General features: G+C 37.6%; 1 protein-coding gene and 1 long non-coding RNA gene across 4 annotated transcripts in view; one reads left to right on the top strand and one right to left on the bottom strand.

The window, feature by feature from the left end:
- The first annotated feature begins 233 nt into the window (after window positions 1-233).
- Window positions 234-26,474, top strand: part of nhsl1a (NHS-like 1a) — a 52,652-nt gene continuing 26,411 nt past the window's right edge. The window contains exon 1 of one of the 3 annotated variants that reach the window (XM_058748288.1): window positions 234-683. In XM_058748288.1, the coding sequence (XP_058604271.1) occupies window positions 398-683 (286 nt within the window). In that variant the 5' untranslated portion in view covers window positions 234-397. Of the gene's footprint in view, window positions 684-13,708; window positions 13,923-15,747; window positions 15,965-26,474 lie in introns of those variants that run through there. The other 2 variants (XM_058748289.1, XM_058748291.1) reach the window with 2 other exon arrangements.
- Window positions 22,551-26,474, bottom strand: part of LOC131522664 (uncharacterized) — a 28,694-nt gene continuing 24,770 nt past the window's right edge. The window contains exon 4 of the long non-coding RNA XR_009266597.1: window positions 22,551-23,533. This is a non-coding gene — a long non-coding RNA (uncharacterized LOC131522664). The remainder of the gene's footprint in view (window positions 23,534-26,474) is intronic.

Consider the following 26,474-nt stretch of genomic DNA (forward strand, 5'->3'; position numbering starts at 1 on the left):
CTTCTCTCTCCTGATATTATTAGTAAAATAAATTCTGTTCATGCCATAAAAATAATTATTGTAGCTGTGAAAAAAGCAATTCCACATGAATTAATTAAAGTTATACTAGTTTATCAGAAGCTGGCGTGAGATCCACAGTCCTGCTCAAACTCCAGATCCTCATATTACTCCATATTCCGGGGTTTGAGTCTGTCCTGATAACCGATCCCCCAGAAGAAAGTTTAAGAAAGCGCTCTTCCAGAAGAATAACGGCAGGATCCTTTGAATCACGAGGCGGGATGTCAGGATGTTTGCAGAACAGGTTAAGACACCTGAATGGACAACAACACTTGACACTAATAAAGAACAAGTGGACTAATTGTAATATAACCAACAAATAGATCTTTTCCATGAAAAAATGCCGTTTCATAAGAGAATAGTGGAGCCCCGGAGCCTGGGCAGAATAAACAGAGAACGACTGGAAGGTGATGGTGATGTATTTGCTTCCCTGGATGCTGTGACCTGTCAAACTTTGATTAACATCCTCCGTCAGCTGTCCGATCTGTCGCGGCACGCGAGCAGCATGTTTTCAGAGATCCAGACTGAATCAGCGCTGGTCATCAATAAAGCTTCTGCGCTGCAGCACAGGCTGGACTCACTGCAGGACACTGTACGACATCTCAACCATAAGAGGACCACAATCCGTGAGTGCTTCACCTTCATATATTCAACCACAATGTGGCAAGCATATTTATTAAAACTAACTAGTTGCCTATTTATTTTTTATGTCTACTTATTTTTAAATGACTAGTATGCAACCAAACGGTGATTTGTTTTTATTTGTTTCAGTATACTTTACATAACTATTCATAAATTAGATTAACTATTCATTTGATACCACAAGGCCTACTTATTCAGAATGTGGAACAGATAATTGTAACTAGTAAGAAGTAAGTATACTACACATAAAAATAAAATAAAAACACTATTTTAGTCTAATTCAAAATGTCATGTTTAGTTCAGTGTGTGACATTATTTGTGAAATTTACTAGCAATTTTTGAATGAAAAGTGTTTCTACACAATTTAGCCATGTAATTCAGTGGCAAAACTGAGCAATTTATTACAAATACCAATGGAATAGTTACCTGTTAGCACTTGGATACTGACTAGTAGCAAACAAGTAAGTAGTGATTAATTGAATATAGTAGCTAGTGTAATAGTTACTAGTATTTATTGAATACTAAAATAATAAATGCTAGTTAATTTTAGGAAAAAATGTAAAAATGGCTTGCCATAACGGCAGTGCACGATTCCAGATCATTAATTCCAAATTCCTTTCTAGATGCTTGGCTTTGTCTGGATGTGGAATTCCTTTCAGGCTTGTGCTGTGTTGCACTTTTATCTCATGGCACCTGTGGTTGCCTGACACTTTTCACTCTGTTTGTGAACTGCAGCTCCAATTAGAACATAAATAAATAGAGGTTTTTGGGACAGACTACTGTGCCAGTAATAATGGTTGGCACAGCACTCATTGAGGTCTTCTGGGACCTGTGTTCACCATTGTGCTGAGCATGGGAATGCTGTCTTTCTGGTCATGATGGATTATTTTGGAATGTAATCAGGATTTGTTCAAAGTGGCAGAAATGAGTCTTCTTTATGTCCTTTTTTCTCTGCACCCACATATTTCTGTGTATCTCTACGGTCAATATGTTGCACTTTCTGTTCAGCGATTCCCTGCAATGCTTTCACCTCCAAAGAAAACAATGGGTGTTTTCACTGGCCCTGCCTCCAGAACTAAGCCTAGAGTAAGGTGAGTGGAGTGCAGGAAGCAAAGCATAAGTGGATACATGTGTGCTCCAGACGTCCAGCCCTGGATGATATATTAAAAGGTACTAAGAACAAGAAAGAGAGCGATTCTTTGTCTGCTGCATGCTATGACATGGAATCTATGGACACTGGATACAATGGATATAAAATTTAAATGATCAGAGAAATGACAAATAACATAAGACTAATATTCAACAGATATAGAAAATGCAGCAATGCTCAAATAAATGTAGAATATAGTGATCTCAGTAGTGATTTTCCAGTCCTTATAATTAATTGAAACATACACACATTTTTGGACTCCCCAAAACTTTCTGCCAGATTATTTTTTTTAATATATGCAGTATTTATTGATTGGTTTGTATCGGATGTACATGTTAAAAAACAAACAAACAAAAAAAAAACATTTCTTTTTAACTATAAATAAATTAGGTTTGTATTCATTGCTTGTTTTTTTTTTTTCTTTTATTTTCAATTTATAGTCTTTGCAAACCTTATTGTTATGCACACTAAAAAATGTTGGAAATTTTATTCAACATGTTTGCAGCCCATTTTCCTTCCATATTGTGACATATTTCTGAGTCAAATCATATATTTAATGAGAAAAAAAAGAAGGCTATGACTTGGGAATTGGTTGGATCTTGAAAAATTATACTTATGGTTAAAGGCCTTCTTATGGTTAAAAGATTAAGGGTGACCCAATTTAAAAGTTTAAGAATCAATCAAGGAGGGAAAAAACAATATTAATTGACCATTATTTTGAATGGGACATGTCTCCTTTAATGTTCATGGTGGTGATGTCCATCAAAAAAAACTAAATTTGTTTCAGAGGCAGAAATTGTTTTTTTGATCAAAAAATAAATACACACAGATTAAATAGATGAACCAGTACCTGTTATATTTGTATGCAGTCAATGTTTGTTATAATGCACAAAGGAATTAAACATTTTGCATAAACACAATTGTTTCTGCTCATCAGCCCCCCATATTTTGTTTGTTCTGAGAATAGCAGCAATAAAGCATAGTATATTTACTGTTGGGTCTGAAATATATAAACCATACAGACATTGTGTGACTGTATGCACTCCAGCTGTTATAATCCTACTCCTCCCTCCTTCCCTTAGAGAGCAACTCCAACCCATTCCTCAGAGTTCGTCTGCAGGGGGAACGCATGTCGAAACCAGATGTTGGTCCAGCCCTTATGAAGGCTTTCACTGACACTGTGTTTTTATCACAGCCATATGGATGCACACCCTCTTTCTTTGTCTGTTTGTGATATATTTTCTTCATTATAATTGGGGAAATGGCATTTTTTTCCATTGTTTGTGTGCTAATATTCTTTCCAAGTTGCTTTTCCTTTTTCCTCCCACTCTCTATGAGCAAACGGAATGGACATTGACCTGTTGTGTTTTTTATTTCTGCTCATAACTTAATATGAACAGAGAGCTTTGAGTTCCTAAGAGTTGAAAGCTGGGACCTTGGTGTATGAATCTATTCAAATCCATCAAAATCTGGTATCAGTTTAAAATCCTCTGAAGTCCATATTGAAGGAAATATGGACTGTTGCAAGCTAAGATACGAAATCTGGTCTGCAGACGGTTGATTACTTATTTCAAAATGGCGTGACCAAAATACTGGACATTTATCCAACAATAGACTATAATTGGATCAGAATGTTTTCCTTTGAATATTTTTATTTTATTTACAAGCTTCAAGTTAATGATGTACAACTTTGAAGTTCAAGGCAGAGGTCTTTAGTGAATGGAGTCGAGTTAAAATGCCAATATTTGGTGCATTGTAGATATCTATTTCCAACAAACTATTACTGCACACATATGCAGATTATGAAGTTACTTGATCTTTATCATCATTACCATTTTACTATGAAGACAAATATATAATGATTATTCTAAAATATATATGCTGTATTTCTTACATGTCCTTTTACATTTTATTTAGCTCTGTTAAATGTGTTTTTATCTGCTCACTGTCTGAAATACAACTCGTGATCACTCTGCTATTTCTCTCATATGGGAAAGTTTTGCACTCTTGACTGTTGTGACATAATGTTGTTTAGACAGTTGTATCACATATCTCTCTCAACCAGACAATAGATTTCCAACTGGAACTTCTGTAAAGTCCATCTTGGTGGAACTTGGTGGGCTTGTTTTTATTTCATGACAGATTTGTATGGACCCTCTGGACTTTCTGTATTTCCTTTCTGTAAGTTGTTGTTGGGAAATGGTTCTGTGTAGTGAGGGCTTTGTATGTACACACTATTTACTACTTTTCCATTTTAATTTAATTCTGGGTTTATGGTGGAACAGTGTTAGTAAACTTGGACACTGAGTCCAGTATCAAGCTTCTGTGATATGAGAGAGAATTTCATGAAGCCTATATGCAGAGAGTTTGGATCACATTTCACTCTAAAATTTGAAAGAAAAGAAAAAACAAGACATTTTTCCTTTTTATGACCAATATCAGGACCATTTTATAACTATGATTATCACAACCAAAAATAGATAGATATATTTTACATAGGCCTATACTCTAGCATTTCAAAACAGAAGCAGCATTATCCTGGTTTTCATTACAGATTTGCACAAAACTATTGCAGAATGATGGCGTTTGCATTAACCAATGTTATGCAACTAAAACGTATGAGGTGTTACTTGGTGGTTATGTAAGGAATAATTGACGACGGGCCGTTCGCTTCGCGTCGTGACCGCATCACCACCTCGGGTGTGCATTATTTTTCTAATAGCCTAATCCAAAGGACCGAAGTCAATTATTTCGCTTATACTACGGTTGCCACACCTCAAGACATCGATCAGATGATATATTTCAAGGCATTCGTCCGGTATTTCTACTTAAATCGCTATTAGGATTAGGATTATTTCTTCCACATTTCATCCAACGCCTCCGTTGCTAATTCCAAAACGTAATTTTAAACCTGATAACTGAGGCTTGAGCCGTTGATAACAGATTAATGCAGTTAATACAGTTAATAACTAAGTTATGAGAGAGAGAGAGATAACCTCTGCGCGTCTCTCAATAGTGTTCGGCAGCAATGTCTCTAGTTATAGTGAAACTTAGTTCCTTTTGTTCACGAACAGCGCCGTTGTTGTTACCTCGCTTGTGAGAAGTCATGTAGTTTTTAAGTTGTTTACTGATAAAATCGTCAGAGTAGCCCTAACAACATTAGCGCGGTGTATGTTAGTGTGTGTGCAAACTGTAACTGTTATGTATGTGCGGTCTGTGAGGGAGAGAGAGCGGGCGAGATAGAGTATGTGCTTTCCGTACATAATAAAGCGTAATTTTGTGGCAAAAACATGGACATGGTCTATTGTTTTTATCCATTTGTTTACTATATTTATTTGTTTGGCCAGTGTCGTTGTGGGTTTTCGTTGTGGTTTGGCTGTTGTAAGACCTTTGAAATAACAGAAATCATTTGGCGAAGTGATATGGTCATGTAATGCGGTCCAGAGCTGCCTGGAACTACGTTCGCCGTGCGTTTCCCTGAAAATAATTGCACACCTTAGAACGTTCATCAGCCAATCAGATTCAAGCATTCAACGGCCCCCTAGTATAAAGTACATTAAAGAATGATTATGTGACATTTGCATATGCCAGGCGACCTGTAAATGCAAAAAAAAAAAAAAAAAACTGTTCCCATTGCACTAAAATATTCCTTTTTCAAATTGCCTGAAAAATTGCCTTTTTTGTGATATATTGGAATTTTTCCATTGGGTGTATTTTCTATTCGTAATTTCAATTTGCGCAATTTGAAGGGCAGTGGATCTTTAGTGCTTGTATGAGGTATTATGAAAGATATGATGGCCTTTAGAATTAATGTTCTTCTTCAGTTTTTCTAATTACAGACTATTAGCCTTCACTGTAAAAAGCAAAAGTTGACTTAACTTAAAAAAATTGAGGAAACCCGTCGCCTTAAAATTATTAAGTACATAGCAATTAAAAAAAAAAAAAAGTTAAGTGAACTTGACAATTCAATTAACTTATTTTTTTAAATTATCATTTACTTAAAAAAATTAAGGCAACGGGTTTCCTCAATGTTTTTAAGTTAAGTCAACTTATCACTTTTTACAGTGTTGAAATATTAAAATGCTCATTATTTGACATTTGATAAGATGATTTTTTAATAATGAGTATTTTTTAATAGTAATAAATATTATATATAACTTTATCCAGATGCTTAAATACATTATTTTGGCAGTAAATTTGTTTAGGAAATCTGGCTAATTTGTAACATCTCTAATATATAAACTGTTGTATGTTTTAGCGCTTGTGCAGAATTTAGACTTTTCTTTATGAGATTTATGGTTGGGTATGGTTTATGTGCCCCCTGTTTGACATTGTCATTCTTTATGTATTAGGAAGCCTCTCTCATGATGATTTTGAGAAGTCTGATTTTCAATAACAGGATTCATGAGCTGGACTAAAAGCATGCTTGATGTAAAAAGCTCTAGTCTAGTGAGCAGACCATGTCAGGTGAGATTTCAACTCATCAATTTTCTCAAAGAATCTAATTTGATGGAACAAAAGGAGGTCTAATATAATTACAATAATGGAAGGAGAATGGCTGGTACTTCTTACCTAGAACAAAGAATTATGGCAATGGGGAGTAATAATGGTAGATATGGAAGAATTACAGAGTAGTGCAAGTTTGATTTGACTTTCTGTGATGTAAAAGTTTATTTGAGTATACCATGTCAGAATCGAATTATCCAACAGACCTTTTCTTTTTAAGCGGAAACTTTACTGTGCATTCAGCGTCATTAACAGACTACTCTGCCCTGTGGCGGCTCTGCCTCAACAATAGGTGTCTTGTGCTTGGACGAAGGGGCCCTGAACTTACATCCAGCTTGGCACCGAGAGCAGAGTCTCTGAGATTGAAGCCCTTTTGTTATTGAGCTTATTTAGTCATGGCAGAGTTGGAGTAAAGGACTCCTACGGGTTCACGCCAACATGACTCACAGAGGTCAGGGCCTGATGTTTTCATTGAGTTTAATTCTAGTCTTCTTGGCCTTTGGTCCCATTTTCAGTGCAAAAGCCTCTCAGCCTCTACTGTTCCAGATCATTTGCCTTCTGTTTATGGCCTTAGTCCAACTTTCTGTCGAGGCCGTTTTGCCTGACTAGCTCAGAATAACATTTGCTGGGAATGTAAGTTGTAAAATATTATAAAAATTGCACTGGAATGGTTTTCCTTTTATTTCTTGGCTGAAAAGGCCATCTTAAGCTGGCCTAAGCTGGTTTGGTGGTCTTAGCTGGTTTAAGCAGGTCTCACAGTCTGGCCAAGTTGGCAAAGCTGGTTTCCCAATTCCTCTAAAACCATCCTGACCAGACTGGGAGACCAGCTAAGACCAGCAAACCACCTTAGGCTAGTTTAAGATGTTTTTTTTTTTTTTCCAACAGAGTTTTGTTGTTTAATTACAAAATTGCTCATTATGTTTTGGGAATTCCAAAAGTTTTGCATAACTGTAGGCTTTAATCTATTTAAGACTGAATTCTACTCATTGTTTTCCAGATAACAGTATCTGCGAATCGTTCTTCTTCAGCATGTGGGTGTCTTTTGTGTAGCTTCCCCTTCAGTTTGCCCTTCACTTCAGACTAATTAAAAGATCTCATGGGGATGTGGAGAAGTAGGTCAGTGTGGGATGCTTATTCGGGTTGAAAGAGAAATATGATTTTCCTTGGCGGAAAAATCCAGCACATTCCTAAATCCCTCAGTCAGCCAGCAGATTCACACCTGGAAGTCTGGAACTGAAGAATCACCCCCCTGCTACGGTGCAGTCTAACCGAGTTTGAGTTATTGTTTTCAACCCATACTCCCATTTACCATAAACACACACAGACCTGGACACAACGTACTATGTATGTTAGTCTTATCAAATGTGTCTCAAGCCCCTTTCACACTGCACGTTGGTCCCGGAAAATTGCCGGAGTGCCTTCTGTGTGAAAGCAAACACGTCCCGGTACTGATTCCGGGATCGATCCCGGGTTGGGGACCTAGTAACATTGCCGGGTTCAGTCCTGGAACGAGCGCTGTGTGAACAAAAGCCGGATCAATGCCGTAAAGGGTGTGTTGTAGTGATGACGCACGTTATCGTGTGACTGTTTTACCGGGTGTTTTGAAGGCAGATCAACGTTCGCGACGAAAAAATATGTGCAAACTGTAATGAAGCAGAGATCAGGGAGCTCCCCACTATCCGCGCTGAAGCGGAGATCGTCGCCAGCTTTACTGTGCGTTTTGACGGCGAGAGCGTCAAAAGTGGCTGGAAGTCATTCATTTTCAATGTGAGCCGGTGGCGAGCTCCGGCGAGAGCGGCGCGGCGCGTCTTGGACGGTGGAGGGCGTCGAGGAGAGTTTAAGTCAGGTCAACTTTATGGTAATGAGTTATGACGTGGTTGGGCGGCAACCAATCGAAATGTAGAAGTCCTCCGCTTGAGAGGAGTCAAGAGAACGCAGTCCTGTAAACTTTGGTTCCGACCACATTAGTTCCTAAGCATTTTCACGCTAGAACGCTTGTTTTTCAGCGGGAATGCAATTCATTTAGTCAAAACAACACCGATTTTAACAATTGCATTTAGACTAGCACTTAACCACGAACACAAAAAACACACCACACAAATGGCTTTTATTGGTTTATCTCTTTAGCAAACATGTAACTATAATTAAGTTCTTTCCATCGATCAATTTCTTACTTTCACAATTAAAATATTTAATGAGGTTAACTTACCCTACTTTTGGTCAGTCTGCACAAGATCAACATGCTTGTTTCCTTTTCGGCTCCTTTAAATACAAGACCACGGCTGCGTCCGAAATCGCATACTACTTGTGTAGGTACTACATTTGAATTCGAACGTACTACTCGACCGTTAAAAAAGTACGTTCTATATAGTATGAATGAGGGTAGTATGGAATTCGGACGTACTACATCCGCCATTGATGTTGTCACGTGTCATGTATCTTCACAACAGCGCAAAAATTTAAAGAGCCCACTTCACTGCGCGAACATCGTTAATGATTTAAATTCTTACCGCTTAACTAACTGTCTATTTACAGAAAGCAGCGTTAACAAGCTGATGTACTACATTGAGGTTAACATCATCTGTTTGTTAAACCCTCAACAAAAGTCAGTCGTTTACTTCGATGATGTTAAACAAGTACAAGTTAACCACAATGAACATCAACAATGTTTTTCCCTGAGGTACTTTACACTTGAAGACAGCCGCATCGCGGCTTTCCGCCATTTTTCGAATATGACGCGGCCTCTCCCGCGGCCTCATGGGATAGTAAAGTGTCCATCGTATGCCTACTACAGAATTCGGAAGGAAGTAGTAGGTCATCCGGGTACTTCTCGCCTACTATTTTTCGAATACTATGAATTCGGACATACTACTCGCCTCGCATACTGTTTTTCGCATACTATATAGTAGGGAAGTATGCGATTTCGGACGCACCTCCCCAAACGTTCGATCGTCAGAGCGTCAACGGTTCTTTCTACAGCGTCGTTGGCAGAGCGGCCAGAGCGAATTGTGACGCTCTCTCTCGCCGGCGGCGGTACGCGTCACATCGTAATGTCACGTGTCTTTACGGAATCTTTACTGGATGTGTGTGAACGCGCACACATATTCCGGAAAATCACTGGCAGTGTGAATGAACCAAAATCAAGCGATCCCCCAAACAAATCACGGAACACATTATTCGTGTATTTTCCGGAATTTCTGTGTGAAAGGGGTATCACATTAGCAAAAAACACAGATAGTTTTTTTTCTTGTTTATATACAGATAAGCTTCATTCCTCACAAGGAGCTGTAATAATCTGAAGGTCAGTATACTGTATATCAACAGTCAGTGTTTGCACAATGGGTGGTCAAAAGTATTTTTGAAAGGATCTTCTACAAAGGTAGTTTACTGCATGAACTCATATTTTGGCAATTGACTTGGTTGAGATGTGTATAAAATATTTCCACCTTAATGTTCAAAAAAAAAAAAAGTTTATTGCGATTTCATATCTCACAGTCAAGACTTGTAAATATTGTAAAATTCCACTATAGTATACTATGCTGTGGTCAAGATGGTTGCTGATACAGATGGTGACCTTGTGTGAAGTCTGTGGTGACAGCTGTGATACTGGAATAACACAGATATGATCATTGAAGATATCAGAGGGAGGATGGCTGAGATAGGACAGTGACAGACTTCAGGATTTCCTTCTGGTTTTGCGAATGTTTCCTGTTTGTGAAGTTTGGCTATAGAGTGAAAGGAACCTTATAACAACTGGCTGCAGCCTGTAGGGGAAAATCTGTGAAGAAGTCTCCTTGAACTTGAAATTAAGCATTCAGCCTGTTGTAGATGTGTTGTATGAAAAATACATGGCGTCTTCTTGATCAAAAATATATCTGGTGTCGTTTTGGTTGGCTTATGTAAGCAAAGTCGAAAGAGGTCTTCAAAATCAGCTCAAGTACATGAATAATGTTGTTAAATACTCATTGGGATGGTCTTTGTTAATCATTTCATGAAGCCGCTTTGCAACATTCATATAAAACAAATCAGCTCAGTCCATATAACGGCTTTCAAGTTGGCCAGAATCACCTATAATCACCTTTCTACAAGTTCATGTTTTAACGTCTTTATCTGAATTTCTGAGCGGGATGCAATAAATAATACATGTAGAAGGAAAATTGTGAAAGGTCTTAAGACTATATATCTATTTATAATAATTTCTAAATAGAAACTGCTCTGGTTTTGGTCTGTTTCCACAAAGAGCACTGAGAAGAAAACTGAGCGAACTTCAGATCGAAATGTCATTATTGCATTATGTGCAAAAACAAACAATCAACCTAGAGAAATAAAACGGAGGTAAATAGCAGGTAAAAGGCGGCGGCACAGGGGTAAATGTGTCAGATAAGGTCATTGGTTATGGTTCAACAAGTGCCCTTAATGTGGTTTTAATGGCTTATTAGTTTGCCAAGGCCATATGACTGAACTTTATGGTTGAAATATGCAACTCCACCGCTGTTGCTGCTCCCTTTTTCCAATTTAATCCTAATTGAAAACATCTGATTCTGGGGTTGTTTAGTCCTGCTTTAGTGGGGAAAGTGCCTTTCAAAATACCTCCAACATTAATTTTTGGAATGTGTATGTGTGTGGAGAAGGAGAGATTTGAATTCATTGGTTTATTTGGGTGGAGTCGACCAACTCATAAGTAAAACCGCAGTTATGGTCTGTCTGGAATAGATTGCATTTCCATTTCATTTCAACATTGCAGTCTGAGCACATGCTCCTTGTAGAGATTCCAATAGTTACTGAAAACCATAAGCTTCATTACATTTTATTCAATGCTTCTTTATGCATTGAAATACAAAACCAAACTTAATTTTGTTTTTATGTGTTTATATGGAAACCTTCTTGCCAAAAGGAAAATGAACTCAAACTGTAACCTAAAAATAAAATGAATTCTTATTTAAAATAAATTCTGTTATTAAAATGTCTAAAATTGTATACTTAAGTGTGATAAAGCCAAGGACACTCAAGGACTGTTTTTTAGCAGGACACTCAAGGGGTTCCCTGTGTGTCCCTCAAGGAAATGTGGGGCAAAATGGCACAAAAACACTGTGCAGAAGTGAAAGTCTTGTGTAAACAGGAAGGTATCTAAGCGTGTCAGATAAGCTTCTGTATCAGGTATCTGTTACAGCTCTGGCTTGATAGTTTGTGTTTCCCTCTCTTTATTTATCATGCCTTTTCTGATGTTTTTAAAGGCTTGAATATCATCCCAGAATATGAGGAACGGCTGCCTGTTTGGAACATAATTTTGTCTTGAGTTAGTGCTTGATTGACATTAACAAATTTAGAAACTGGCTACACAAGTATTTTCCTTTTAGGCAAATCTTCAAGAGTTAAATAGAATGTTTGAGTTCATAGCACCCTCTTGTGGCGGAAATATGTTTGCTAATTTGCAGCTAGACGTGATGTACATTTATGTTCAGACATAAAATATCCTAACAGTACCAAAAGTAATCGGCTGTATTTATTATTACTGTAACATCCTTAAGCAGCAGAAACTAGACATTAACTAGACAGCCCCAAAAACTACACTTTAATTATCCATCCAAGCATGCCAAGAGCACATAAAAAGCGGTTTTGAATCAATGTAAATACAATTAACGTATTTTCATGTCAAATAAAATAATACATTTTAAAGTCAGCGTTAATGTATATGCATTACTGCTGAACTGTGGTGTACAAAACATGGCATATAAGATTTTGGAACTGTTTTGGTGCCATCACAGAGCATTTTAGGGTCAGTGTGTAGCTTCCAGATTAATGCCATGTAAAGCAGTCTGGAACATTTGAATTGCTGCTTGATTTCAAAGCTTTTGGGAAACATTTGACTACGGGCAAGCTGATTGTGCCAACTGGCACACATGTTCTCACTATTATCAAACATTTTTTGGTGGCGCCGATATGGGTCAATAGTAAAAACGTATAACAGAAGAAACTTTCCAGCCACAAGGGAGAAGGACTCATTCAGATGCATTTCTTTTATCTAACTCGCTGATTATTAAAAATATTATTTGTGCAATATAAATGTCACCGTTTATGAATCTTATCTGTGCCAGAGAGTCAGTAACAGCTCTGAATGTTTCACTGACTGATGGAGTCTGGTTCATACTGCTAACTCATTAAAGACAACTCATTCATAAGAGTCACTTGTTTGAAAATCGGACATCACGGTTTGTGCTGCAGTTGTTCTTGCATGTTGAAAACATATACACCAATCTTATAATGTAATATGAGATGATACCTTACACAATGTTTACGCAAAGTCACAGTCTGGAACTTTTGAAACTCAGATTTTTACACCATTAGCTGATGTATGAATCACATAATTATTTCTTTATATCAAAAGAGAGTCTTGAAATAAGAAAGAGATGTATATCTTCCTCTAAATGTGAGATTTAAAATAGCTTTTTTTTTCCCGGAAAGCAGTGCTATTAGTGCAGCTGATCAAAATCACTAAACAAGTAACATTTCATGTCTGCTCTGATTTTTCAGTGGTTTTGGATTGGATGCATCCACATTAGCCTGTTTTGTGTATTTGTTTCTGTACTGTCAGTATGTACTCATCATAGATAAATAATCGTGCCAAATTCATTAAAATAAAAGACACACTATGTGTCAGGTCTAAGAGCCTTTCCCTGCTCAGCCATAAGACACTCTAAAGCGATTAATCTGCTTTATCTATTTATAGGGTGCGTGTGGACCACGCTAAAGTGTTGCCTTATGAAGATCAGACAGGAGGAGTGTGAGAATCTTGTGGTTTAGCCAGGAGATGTTCAGTTTAATATTACTTCAAATCGCCTTATTCATTGAGCAGCATAAGAGTTTATTTTGCTCCACCTGAAGAAAGAGCATGCAGAAATCGTGCTGGAGCAGACACAGCCGAGCTGGTGGAGCACATGAGTGTGCACGCTCACACACACACACACACACACACACACTTGCTCTCGCCAACGCACCGACGTGTCACAGCTGGGGAGCAGAGGAAGTTCCCCACTTTCTGTCCAAAGTTCTTCTTAGGGCTTCCTGAGAGTGCACTTTGCTTGTTTGGAGTCAAACTCGCTTAGACAAACAAAGAAGAATGCATTTTGGAGCTTAAAGGCATGTTGAAGTCCAGCACTGCTTGTAGTGCAGCTTATGAGGACAATTTCAACGTCATATTTTGAAGCATGGATATTCTAGAAGGACGCGCCCTTGGTCTTCGCAAGCATGTTTATAAATCCCTCCATGTTAGAGTGATTTAAGCTGCTGTTTTGCGTAAATGTGGGGCATCTGGAGACGTGCCTGACTCTTCGGTTCAAGTCAGGCTTTTGTTGGCACTGGTTCTTGGAGATGTGGGGAGAGAGGAGTTTTCTGAGGTACAGAGGGGAGTTGGCAGAGGGCAAGGGTCACTCTGTACCTCGAACCCTTGGTGCTCTGGGTCTTTCTGCTCTCTCTGAGCAGCGTGGACGATTCTTCCCCTGCCACAGAGAGCAGCTGGATACTGATGATGACTATGATGAGTGGGTTTATGCTCCTCTCCATCACAGAGGTAAGCAGAGGACACTCAGCTTTCAGTTTGTTTGTCTGTTTGTGGTATCGCCTGTAGAGAACAATACAGGTTTAAATTTTGAGGGTTTCATCATGACTGGAAGGGGCATCCTGAATGGTCCTACACTCTGGGCTTTGAGGGAAGGTGTCAGGGTGCTTGACAGAGTACGGGGGAGGGCATTGTCATTGTCATTGCACATGCAACAGTGTTATCTTCTCACATTCTTACTATGCTAGTGTTCAAAAGTTCAGTAAGATATTTTCGAAAGAAATGCTCCCCAAGACTGCATTTATTTGATCAAAAATATATATATATATATATATATATATATATATATATATATATATATATATATATATATTACAAAATATTAAAATAACTGTTCTCTATGTTAAAATATTTGAAAAAGTATTTTATTCCTGTGATGGCAAAGCTGAATTTTCATCAGCCAATTCTCCAGTCTTCAGTGTCACATGATCCTTCAGAAATCATTCTAATATGCTGATTTAGTGTTTAAGAAACATTTCTTATAATTATTAATGTTGAAATCTGCTGTGCTGCTTAATACTTTGTAGAATCCATGATATATTTACATACATATTTAGGATTATTTGAATAGAAAGTTCAAAGAGCAGCTTTTATTTGAAATATAAACCTTGTCTATTAATGGGTGAACTTTAAGAACATGTAGCCAGTATGTCATACTAAAATAAAAATAAATTGTTTTCCTTTGAGAGAAAGAAGCCTGTCATAGGACTGATGAGATTTTCCTGCACAATGCACAATTTTATCAGAAAAATCAAATTCTGCAAAAAAAGGATGTATATTGTATATTATTATTATATATTGTATACCATCAACAAATGGTGATTTTAAAAATATTACATTATTACAGTATTGTTTATGTGGCATTATGGTAATGAGAATTTGGGTTAAAATATGCTTAATTGTCATGAAAATAATTTTCCTTATGCCAAGTATAATTTCTTATTTTTCTTTTGATTTTGAGATGACCTGGACATTTTATTCTTTTATTGATTGACTGATTGACAGATTCACCCTATTATAATAAAATGTCTGCAGTCTCACTTAACTGTGTTTGCAGCAGAAAATGCAGCAGAATTTAAAACTAGGTTCCCAGCAACATGATTTTATTTACCTTGTGATAGTCAGGGATTTCCTTGTAAGGAGTCCAAGGTTAACAACTTGATTTAATTAGTCATGCATCCTATTTATTCTCACTCCATAGTCAACACCAGTGTTGCACTTAAAGTAAAACAGAACTGGCATTGGGAAAACTATTAAATTGACAGAAATGACATTCTAGTAGTTGTACTTGAATTAGGATTGATTTGAAAAAAGGAAGTTACATCTACAGATATGAATCTGTTTCAGGTATACTGTATTTGCATTCAGATGTTGTGAGATTAACTAACTGCACATGACATGGTCAAAATGCAGCGCACAAAGCATGTTTTGTGTGTTTTGGCTATTAGACTAAGCATTAGCGGTCGATGACAGCCTAGGACAATGACCTTTTATTTCTGTAACAAACAATTGAGTCGAGGGGATTTAGCTATATTTAACTTTGTGTGTGTCAAAAGCCAGCGACAGCTGAACTGCTGACAGCCAAGTTAAGAACAATCAATGCTCTGCAGTGCTGCAGATGGGGATGAAGAGAGAGAGAGAGAGAGAGAGAGAAGGAGGGGGTCTCCCTGACTCACTCAGTCTCTCTCTCTCACAAAATCTCCACCTCTCTGTCCTTTGTCCTGCAGTGTCAGTCCTATGGAACGGCAGGACTATGGGGTTGGATAACACTTTCCCAGGGCGCATGAGCTGGCAGGTTGCCACTGTGTGTGTGTGTATACGTGGGTGAAAGCGAGGGAGGGAGTTACAGATAGTGTCTATGAACCTGTGTGAGTGTTTGTGCTCTGGAGGGACGGGGGCTGTGTGAGGACAGTGCGCTGCAAAACTCTTGACACACTTCCCAGCAAATACCAACACACAGTGGAAGAGGCAGGAGACCATGTTCTGTCTGAGAGGTAAGTGTCAGACCTTCAAAACTGGAAGAAGAAAGACAAAGAACAGCTAGGAGACATACGTAAGTTATTGCAGTTTCAGAGTGTAAGAGTTCCCTGATGGAAGACAAAGGGAGGGGATCGAGCTCAGCTGTTAGTTAAACGTCCTGCTCAGTTTCACAGCACTGCTCTCTCCTCCGGTTCCTTTGTTTTCTTGCTAGGAAGTGCGGCTCGCAGGCTGCCGAGTGGGAATCTGTCAGAAAAGTTACTGTGACCGTGCCAGAGTTTTGAGGTGATGAGAGCGAGGCTGTTTATAAGGAAGGAAGAAACTTTTATCTGATCTGTCTTTTATGTGAACTCTAGCGAGCTGTGATTCCATGGCAAATTTCTCTTTAGAAATGCAAGTCTGAGTTGCAAGTGTTGCAGCTTTGTCATTCTTTGTGGTTTTGGCTCTGTGCTGGCATTTTGTGTTCCTCATCTGCTCTTTAAATAGTGTATGAAATGCTTTGAGTTTAGTTAAAGGGATAGTTCAGTCAGACATAGAAATTAGTCATCATTATTCATTCTTGGCAATACAAACCTGTATGTGAAAAAGAGATTTAGAAGAATGTGCAGGTCGTTCTTTTCTGTGTAGTTATAATGAATGAGGACTGAAGCTTTCGAGCTTCAGAAGTATCATAGAAGTGTTTGTATGGTGCTTTTTGACGGTTTGGATCTTGACAGTCCCATTTTCCTTTATGTTTATCATATGAAAAATAATGGAAAGGATATTCTTCAAAAATTCACCTTTTGTATTAATGTAAACAAAGAAAGTTATATAGAGGTTTGGAACAACATGAGTACTTTCATTTTGGTGTGCCCTATCTCTCTATGATACATGAATATAGTAGCTTTTTGTTTTGCGTGTGTTTGTCCAAGTGTGTGTTTCTTTTGGATGGATGATCTGTTCTTGTTCACCCTCTTTTTTCTCTCTTTTCTTTTACTTTTCTGTTATTTTGTGACTTTTTGTTATCCAGTGTGTTTTTCATGTCAAGCATAAATAATCTGCTCAGCATGGTGACCTGATTTTTTCTTTTCTTTTCTTTTTTTTCTTTCTTTTTTGACACTGGTCACCTCTTTTATTCACCAGTGACCTGAAGGTCATGTTATGAATAGTCATATTGGTATTTTGTGTTTTTTGTCATGACTGGTTAGTGCCAATGATTTTCAAAGTGAAAGTCTTCAAAGTTAATTCTGACCTTTTCTTTAGTGTTTTGATAGTAGGGTCAAATAAAAATAGCCTAAAGTGGTTATTCATTCAACAATTGTAAAGTTATGCATAGGGGGCTAGTTATCATACAATCTGTAAGTCAAATTTAGTCAAATCTGTAAGTCAAACCGACAGTACAATAGTTAACGATTTTAAATAGTTAAACAATTTTGGCATTTTTACCCTTTTAAGTTTGAACCCGAAACTGTTTTAAGTGGTGGCATTTTTCATATGTCACATTTCACACATTATAATTTTGTTTCATTTTATTTATTCGTTATCAAAACAATGGTTAGTTTTGTTTTGTTCTTCAAATTTTATATTTTTCTGTTCCTCTAAATTTAGTTTGTTCCATTATTCATTAAAAAAATAGAAAAATCGATACTAGTAATAATGGCAAGTTTGTGACAACTCCTTCAGTGCTAATGGGGCATGTTGTCACAAAACACAAAGTGTGCATTAAATTAACTTTAACTTTGGACTTGAGAAAAACTGGGACAACCAGCCCCAATCTCCCTACTAAACTTCATAAACATACTTTTATTTTATTAAAACTATTATTTTTGCTGGCTAGTTTGGTTGAATAGTGCATTTTCTTTCAGTATTTTCTTCACTTAATAGATTGAAATAGATATGTAACGGATCAGATCCACTAAACTGCATGCAATCTGGCCTAAAACATACTTCATTGTTCTGTGAACAGTATTGTTTACAAAAATCTGTCCTTTGCAGCAGCACCATGAACTTGGATGCAATCAGCCTGTAGCTGAGGGCTCTCTGCAGGTTGAGACAGGCTCGTGTTTTAAAGTCAATTTCCAAAACAAGTGCATTCATATCACTCATATCAACTCTAGCAGCGCTCCTCCTCTACCCTCAAAAACCCTTGTGGATTTTCCTTTTTCAGCTAATTGTACACCAACACACTGCACACCAGCCTCCAAGTTAAGTGCATCTGCTCTCATAAAGTAAAGTTGCTTTATGGACTGACTCCTGTTGTCAGAGGTGTAATCACCGGGTGCAAATGTATGCGGTGACCCACAACCCACAGGCTTCTCTAAAAGTGTCACATGATGGAGAGACAGTTTAGCGGCTCCCTAATGAGCAGCTAAAAGAGCATTCTGTTAGTCAGCTGCTCCTCAGGTCTTGAATCAAATCAGCGTCCTTCTGTGACTTAAATGAGAAGTGGAGACGACTCTCGTGGGAGGCAGGGACTGGTATTTCATAGAGTGTAATTCACTTTAAAAGCCTGAAAGTGCTCTTCTGTGTAAGATTTTTTTTTTAAATAAATGAAGCTTCCTTGACCTAGATAAAGGTACCTGCCTCCTCTCTCTCCATTTTACTGTTTTCCAGAAGAGCCAGAGCAGCTGATTGGATATAATCCAATTACTGTCTCGCTCTTTTTGCGATCCAACCCATTGGACCAATCATCCCATCATATCTGTTCAAGTAGGAGGATTTTGCCTTGTTCTTGCTTGCTTTGGACTGAAGATGCAGAAGATGAAGTCTTCTGGGCATCTCAGCTGTCACGATGATCATTTTTCCAAATCTCAGAGTGATTATCCAGGTTTAATTGTTTAAACACCTGGATTTGAATCTCATGCAAGCATGAATGTCTCATTACGCGCTTTTTCCCATTTCACACAAGGCATTCACGGTTCCTGTGACAGTTATGAATCGTGGACATTAGCCAGGGTTGGCTTGGAGCCTGAAGAATGATGGCCATTCCAGATATGTCAGCCCCACATGAGGGTCTCAGTCGCTAGGCATGTGTGGAGCCGACCCTCCCTTCCACATTAGTGGAATTCTGAGTCTGATCCCTGGAACATTGGTGAAGACCATCGAGTTTGGCCTGCACATATTTTGAGGGTTGAGATAATAGGCAAAGAACGGTCATTCTTCATTTCAGAAGTGCCATAGGGGACGATTCCAAGATGGAACCATTCAAGGGAGTTAATGATTTTATTGTTGAATCAAAGTCTCAGGATGTTACTGCATTCTTTAAGACATTCTGGAAAGAATGAGGGACAAAACATTGAGAGATTGACAGATGGGAGGATTTAGAAATGTAGTCCTAAAGCTGAAAATGGTTTCCTCCTCCAAGATACTTCTTCGTAGGAGTGTGTGATACAGAGCATCTGTAAAATTTGTTTTATGGGCTGCATGTTTGCACTGTACAAATGTCTTTTGTAATCAAGTTATTTATTGCTTAAAAGAATTATGTGGTGCACTATGTATATGTGTTCATAGTAGTCTAGCTGGGAACACTGCTGGTCTGAATACTGAGGGAATGTCATTAACAGCTTTAAGTTGGCATTCCAATAATCCATATTGGACATGGATGTATACAGTAGATAGCTCTATATATATATACAAGTGTAGTGGTATCTGAAATATGTACATTTGTGCACGTCCTCCTGTAATGACAGCAGCTTTTAAGCTGAAATGAACTCCACAAGTTTGTGTAAAACCTGATTTGAGATTAGGGATGTTCCAATTTTTTAATTCTGGCCTATAGGATAAGCCGATCATATTTTTCATGTTATGGTCGATATTACATTTTTGTAGTATTTGGCTAAATAAATTAAAACTAAAAAAAAATAGAATTAATTATTTTAAAAGCTACTGCAGATGTGAATTTAGGCATCAAAACATTATTATGTACAGTATAAATATGGATATTCATTTTGAGAAGTACTATTTAAGAGTTCTTAAATTATTAGTGTTTTACACAGAGGTAAACTTAAAAAAATACGGATTGACATCAGTATTTGACCCCAATTTGACATTGAATTTTGGTCACCCAACGTCACAACCGAACTTTAACCAATATCAACGTCTTATGACACTGTGCCTGCTGGGATATGTAAATATATATGCAGGTACAATCCATATGTAGATCATCTCTAACTTTCATGCACTTGTAGTATACAGGATATTAAATGACCACACAGCAGATCCGTCTGAGTCAAGAATGACAAAGGATAGAAATTATCCAAATGGACACAACAATAGAGCTGTGCACGCAGAGCTGAGCATACTGTCTGCTCCAGCAGGTGCTTCTGGCCGAATTACAGGGACTCCATAGCAACTTTTGTTGAAACCCTCCAGCCTTGTATTTTGTGCGCCCAAGCAAGCAGGAACTCAGGTGGTGCAGACTTGCACCTAGTGGGGGCGCACAATCTCTATTCAGAGCCACTGGTTTGTATGATTCGTTGGAGGAACTAATCTAAGTTTACTTTCTTCTGTAGGAGGAAAAAGAAATTTAGAAGAAATTGGGATTCTATTAGGTTTGGCTTTCTCATTCTCTCGCTATGATTCATAAAGCAACTCAAAAAATGAATAAACATGCCATTTCGTATTTATTCTATCACAAAAAGTGCTACATTTGTGAAACTTCAGTATCTCTTAGCTTAACAAATTTGCACTGCATCTCCACAAATGCATTACTGCTCATTCAATTAAGTGGATCCAGATGCTTTGCAGACCAGTGAGCAATGACCACACGAACACATACTTTACTGCTTGAAACAAAAGATGTTTCTGGGAATAGAAAACTGAATTTTCTGCTCCATGATAAACCCTCAAAGTGGCCACGTCACTGCGTAAACTTCAACTCATTTAGGTTAACACAGAGCACAGAACGGACATACATTCAACACTTGCTGCCAGGCATGTTAAATGATAAGCATAGATTTATGTGGACATGATAGTATTTCTGTGAAAAGCTCTCTTTGGGCCAGGGTGGTTGTATGTAAGTTTAAGCTCTTGGCAGGACAGCTTCTGGTTGCTGGAATTCTCATCTGGACCAGTTCCTGCCGTTGGCGGTCATCCAAAGAATTGAGCTCAAGGGTTTGGATTAGACCCCGGATGGAGTTTAATCAGATCTGATCACGATGAAATGGACGATTATATTATATCCAGCTTGTCTATGCAAACATAAAGTGCTGAAATACAATTTAGGAGTGTGTTGTTGATCTATTTGGGTGAGGGATCTCTTTCCAGCCCCAGATTTACGCATCCTGAGGCTCAACACATTATCTGGACTTAGACAGTTACATTTGCTGGAGATAACTGAGTACAATACTCTTTCTGTCCTACTATCTGTTGGTCATATCGTATTTCTCTCCCTCTAATTCTTAGTTTCTACTCTTCTTATGGTCACAAACAGCTGTGTAAGTGACTCGAGATGGTTTAAGAAGATATGTTAGACTGATTGTAACACAAAGAGTGCAAAGGGTGCTGTAGTTACCCACTACCAGGGGTTGCAACACAAATTTAATTGCATTTAGTGAGATTGTTTTCAAAAAATATTATTTTCAAAATTTATTTATTATTATTATTTTTTTTAATTAAATTAATATATTGATACATTTTATACCAACCTCCATCAAAAAGTTCAACTTGATTTTATGCATTTTATTAAAAAAATATATATATATTTTAAAAAGGATTAATAGAATTATTGGACAAATGCATAAAATATAGACTAACAATAAAATCAAATAAAAAATAAGACGCTTTGTGTAAAATATTGTCTTGGACAATCTCCCATTTAAAAAAAATTTTGTAAGCATTTTAATTGTACCACCTTTAGTTCAGTGTTATTTTTCACCTTTTCCCAGGTGACCATCTGTAGTGCAAAGCCTGCCTTCAGCAGCACTTGGATGTGAAGGGATAATCCTGGTTTACAGATTAGACAAGCAGGCTAACTTGCATATTCCCTCAGTCTAAAGCTTTAGGTAGTTAGTGAGAGAACAACAACATACTAGATGTGTTTTCACTGATTCTTGTTTGACCTTTTTGTCTATGGAGAACCCAGATTTTTCTTGAAGAATATTGTCCAACTCTGGCTAGTATCTAATGTTTGTGGAGCTTTCTCTGGACGCCTAGTTGTCTTGGCTCTGTGGAGATAAAAAGGATAAGGGTGGATGTGGGAAACTGTGGTTGAACATCCCAACCTGGACTGAAGTTGAGATACTTCTGTCAAGCACAGGATGATTGCATACGTAGACTGCCTCTCTACCGAACCAGCTGGGAAATGCTGGAATAGGACTTACTATGAGGACGAAGATGAACTTCTTCCTCTTTATACTCGCAAACTACACCTCCAGCCCAAGACGGAGGGCAGCCTTCGCCGCAGACTCCTCACCTCCAAAATACATCAGCAGCAAGATGCACTATGGGCGCCCAAATCCTGGGCAGGACCACCAGCTCGAAAGGGCGTCCCACTGCAGGGCCGCCCCAACTACACCTTCAGTCCATCCTGCCAAGACTGGAAAGGTAGCGCTTCAAATCTAGTTTGCTCTTGTTCAACAGAAGAATATTTGTTTTGTAGCTTAAGTGCAAAAGCTGGTGCTCAAAGATAGATTAATTCTCTCACTTTATATTTTCTGTTGGCATAACAAAGAATGGCCAGTGGTATTAGCAGGTGTTAAAACTTCAGAGATAGACCCTTGATAGGTTTTGACAAGTTTTTGATGGCGAAAAGTAGAAGAGCGATGATTAAAGTATAGTTTAATGTGTTGCCCAGTTTGAAGTCTGGAAGGAGGCAGGCCATGACAAGCCTAGTGCGGAGATACACAATAGCAGTAAGTGTTTCTGAACTAAAGAGAGATTTCTTGATAATCTGCTCCATAAAGAGAATACAGGAATGTTAGGTTTTAGCTGTCTTTAAAAGGATATTTCACAGTAAACTTCAAATTTGTCATAATTTCTTACTCTGATGTCATTCCAAACCTGTAAGACTTTCTTTCTTCTGTGGAATAGAAAAGTAAATATGTTGAATAACATACTGACCCCTGTTTTCCAGATGATTACAAGGAATGGGGACTAAAACCTTAAAAAAGCACCAGAAAAGTCAAAGCAATCTGACTCAAAAGAATGATTTGTTCATGAATCAGGACAGTTTTATTTAAATTAGATTTTCTTTTTATATTTTAGTAATTTTGTCATTTTTACTTTTATATCTGCAAATTGTAAAAAATGAATTTACAAACTGTTCTGCAGTCGTAATATGTTGTTATAAACCAATCTGATTTTCCAGAAGCCACTGGGACAGTTTGCTCAGATTAAACACACTGCATCTGAAGTTAAATCCAGAACTAAATGTGTACATATTGCATGTAATATTAATCCTTTTTCATATGCAGTCTTAACACACGCTTGTTTAGAGCAAAGTTTTAGTTTGGACTTTACACTGAAAGATTGTAGAGTGTGTAATGCTGACTAAGCCTCAAGTTCTTGGCAGACGACATTGCTGATTTCTTAGGGCTATGTTAAAATCTCATCCCATCCACCAGGCAAGCTGCTCCCTTCACTTACATCAGATGTGCAGACAGATGTCTCTGGAAAAAAAACAAAAAAACATATTGACCTACAGTCCACTCGCATCAAAATTCAGTTCTTGATTCTCTTTGGATAATTCTCAAATCATGCTGGAGAACATGATCTTAAGGTTTTACACAAACTTGTGGCATTCACACCATTCAAAAGCAAGAAAAACTATACCAAATATCATTGTAAATATTTATTATAAAATAAACTGTCCTAATATTATAATAATGGTTCGTAATTGTGTTTGTATGCAGTCATTTGGATTCAGCTTCTCTTCAGACGTGCTGGACAGTAGCGCAATACTTATTTAGCGAGGTGGCCTACAGTCCATACGGTGTGGTAAACACTTCTAATGCGGTCTAATTAATGTAATTACTTTCAAATAGGCTTTGTGCTACACACAGCTGCTCAGAGAAGCACTCACAAACATGTACACCTCTTTCTCTATGAATGTCACTACAATGGGGCATTGAACTGCACTTCCTAGTGTTAAAATGTTTTTGTCATCATGAAATTCCCAAGAGACCTTCCCTTCCCTTCCCCTCTCCAGTGTCAGTTTATGAAATGCTGAGATACTATGTAGTGCCACAAGATGGCACCATTCTTTTACATTGCAGATTCATTATTTATTTTCAGTTTGAATGTTAAATATTTTTTTCTGACGGTATCTGAGAGAACTCGGACCCCAGTTCACCCAAAAATAAAAATTCTGTCATCATTTACTCGCCCTCATGTTGTGCCAAAAATGTATGACTTACTTTCTTCTGTGGAAGACAAATGGAGAAGTTTAGCAGATTGTTCATGATCTCTTCCATACAACAAAGTGAATGGAAACTGAGGCTGTCAAGCTAAAAAATAAAAATAAAAATAAAATAAATTAAATAATTAACATCCCGTTCAAAACTTTCTAATTGGTAAGACTGTTGTATTGTTTTTAAAAATAAATATCTTATGCTCACCACATAATACAGTAAAAAATATTATGAAATTACAATTTAAAATGACAGTTTTCTATTTTAATACAATTTCAATTTTCATTTATTCCTGTGATGGATTTCAGCAGCCATTACTCCAGTCTTTAGTGCCACGTGATCTTTCAGAAATCATTCTAATATGCTGATTTTGGGCTCAAGAAACATTTATTGTTATTATCAGTGTTGAAAACAGCTTTTACACACACACATAATTCATAAAACGAACCAGTGATGGTTAGTTAAGTCAAAAAACTTGTTTGAAGTCTAACTGAGAAGTGTGTTTAATTTCTATAAAATTACTTCAAAAGCAAAACATCTCATATTAAGATGTTGATCAGTCTGGAATGTCTGGGAATAAGTCCAAACACAGTTGTCTCTCGTGTCTGCACACATGGTATCTACAACTCTTTTACGGCACAAAAATTTATGCAATACATATTGCAATTTTGTAAAACATACATTAACATGACCATACTCGGTACTCAATAAGATAAGAATAGAAGAGTGTTTCTTTATGCCAGGTTGTAAAAATACCATCCCAAATCCCAATATGAGCTCAGGAGATGCTATAGGGGATCGTATTTCTCATTGTGCTGGAACTGGCCCAGTTTCTGACACAGATATTGGCACACTTTGGAGCCTATGCTGGGACAGACATGTTACAGATCAATATGCCACATATGTCTGAGCAGACAAAGTAGAGTGGCTAGCTGCTTTATTATTTATCAGGCCTGTGTCTGGGTGGGACTCGAGTGATATTTTAATGCTCCACACTTAGAAATCTGAATGTCTGTTCCTCCTTACTGTTCTCCAGTGAAAGGGAGAGATATTGTTCATTTGTGAATCACAGAAAGAAAATGCAATGTCTATCTAAAGTGATGAATATACCAATCTACCTTTGTGTGTCCTGGTAAGGACACATGATAAAATTGTTCTAAAATAGCAAAAGAAATGTGAAAACGTTAAATAAAATTAAACATAAACATAAATAAAATTAAGTTACTGAAGTTTTGTTTGTGTTTAGAAAAATATCCAAATGTTCAAACATTGCATTGAATTAAAGAATTCATTTATTTACAAAAAATCTTACTGACTCAGTCTAAGCTGTAAATGTACTATTAAATGTAACTTTAAAAATTCAAAACACGCAAGCTGTGGTTAAATAGATTTTTTGATGATATTGCTCAGAACATATCATATTGTTACGGAGTGCAAAGCTTCATATGCTTAAAATGAAATCATTCAAAACACTGTAATAGCAACACCCTGGCAATCTCCCAGAATACCCTAACAACAACATAGCAACACCTTAGAAACCACCTAGAGTGCCCTAGCAACCATGAAAAAACAACTCTATCCAATCAAGTATCTGATATAAAGTGCATCCATACAAAAATATGAGAGAATGACCAGTCTGGCTTGCTTGAATATAGGTGAAGGTGTTTATGTGCATGGTGTGTGTGTGTGTGTAGTTAGGCATTTATTAGAGCTGGTCTGCTTTGTGCTGACACAATAGCTTTCTTCATATTCTGAGCCAATGTCCTAATCTCACTGGCTTACAGCTAGAGCTGAACCTGTGGCTCTGCAGTGGCTGAGGTGATGCTGACCTTCTTGCTATCAAAAATCACAGAAACCATCTTTGCTTAGTTCAGTAGATGACACATAACATCGTCTTCTTTACCAACACAGAAAATGTTTGAATCTGCAAGTCAGTTCACATGAAGCTTTCAATTGAAACGAAGAAGCATTTGCACATCAAGTGCCCTTGAAAATCAGCAGTTCCTCTTCACATGCTCCACTCAGGCAATATTGTGTGTGGGTCTTGTTGATTTAGAACTGAGCCAAGATGTAGAGCCCTTGATGGATTATCACCAAATTCAAACACAGCTACCCTAGTAACCATAGCCAGGTCATGTAAGAGTCAGGCACAAGGGCTTTTGTTGTGTGTAATAAGCAGAGAAAGGGCTCCAGCCTCATG

This window comes from Onychostoma macrolepis, chromosome 17, assembly GCF_012432095.1.
Source record: "Onychostoma macrolepis isolate SWU-2019 chromosome 17, ASM1243209v1, whole genome shotgun sequence".
Lineage (NCBI taxonomy): Eukaryota > Metazoa > Chordata > Actinopteri > Cypriniformes > Cyprinidae > Onychostoma > Onychostoma macrolepis.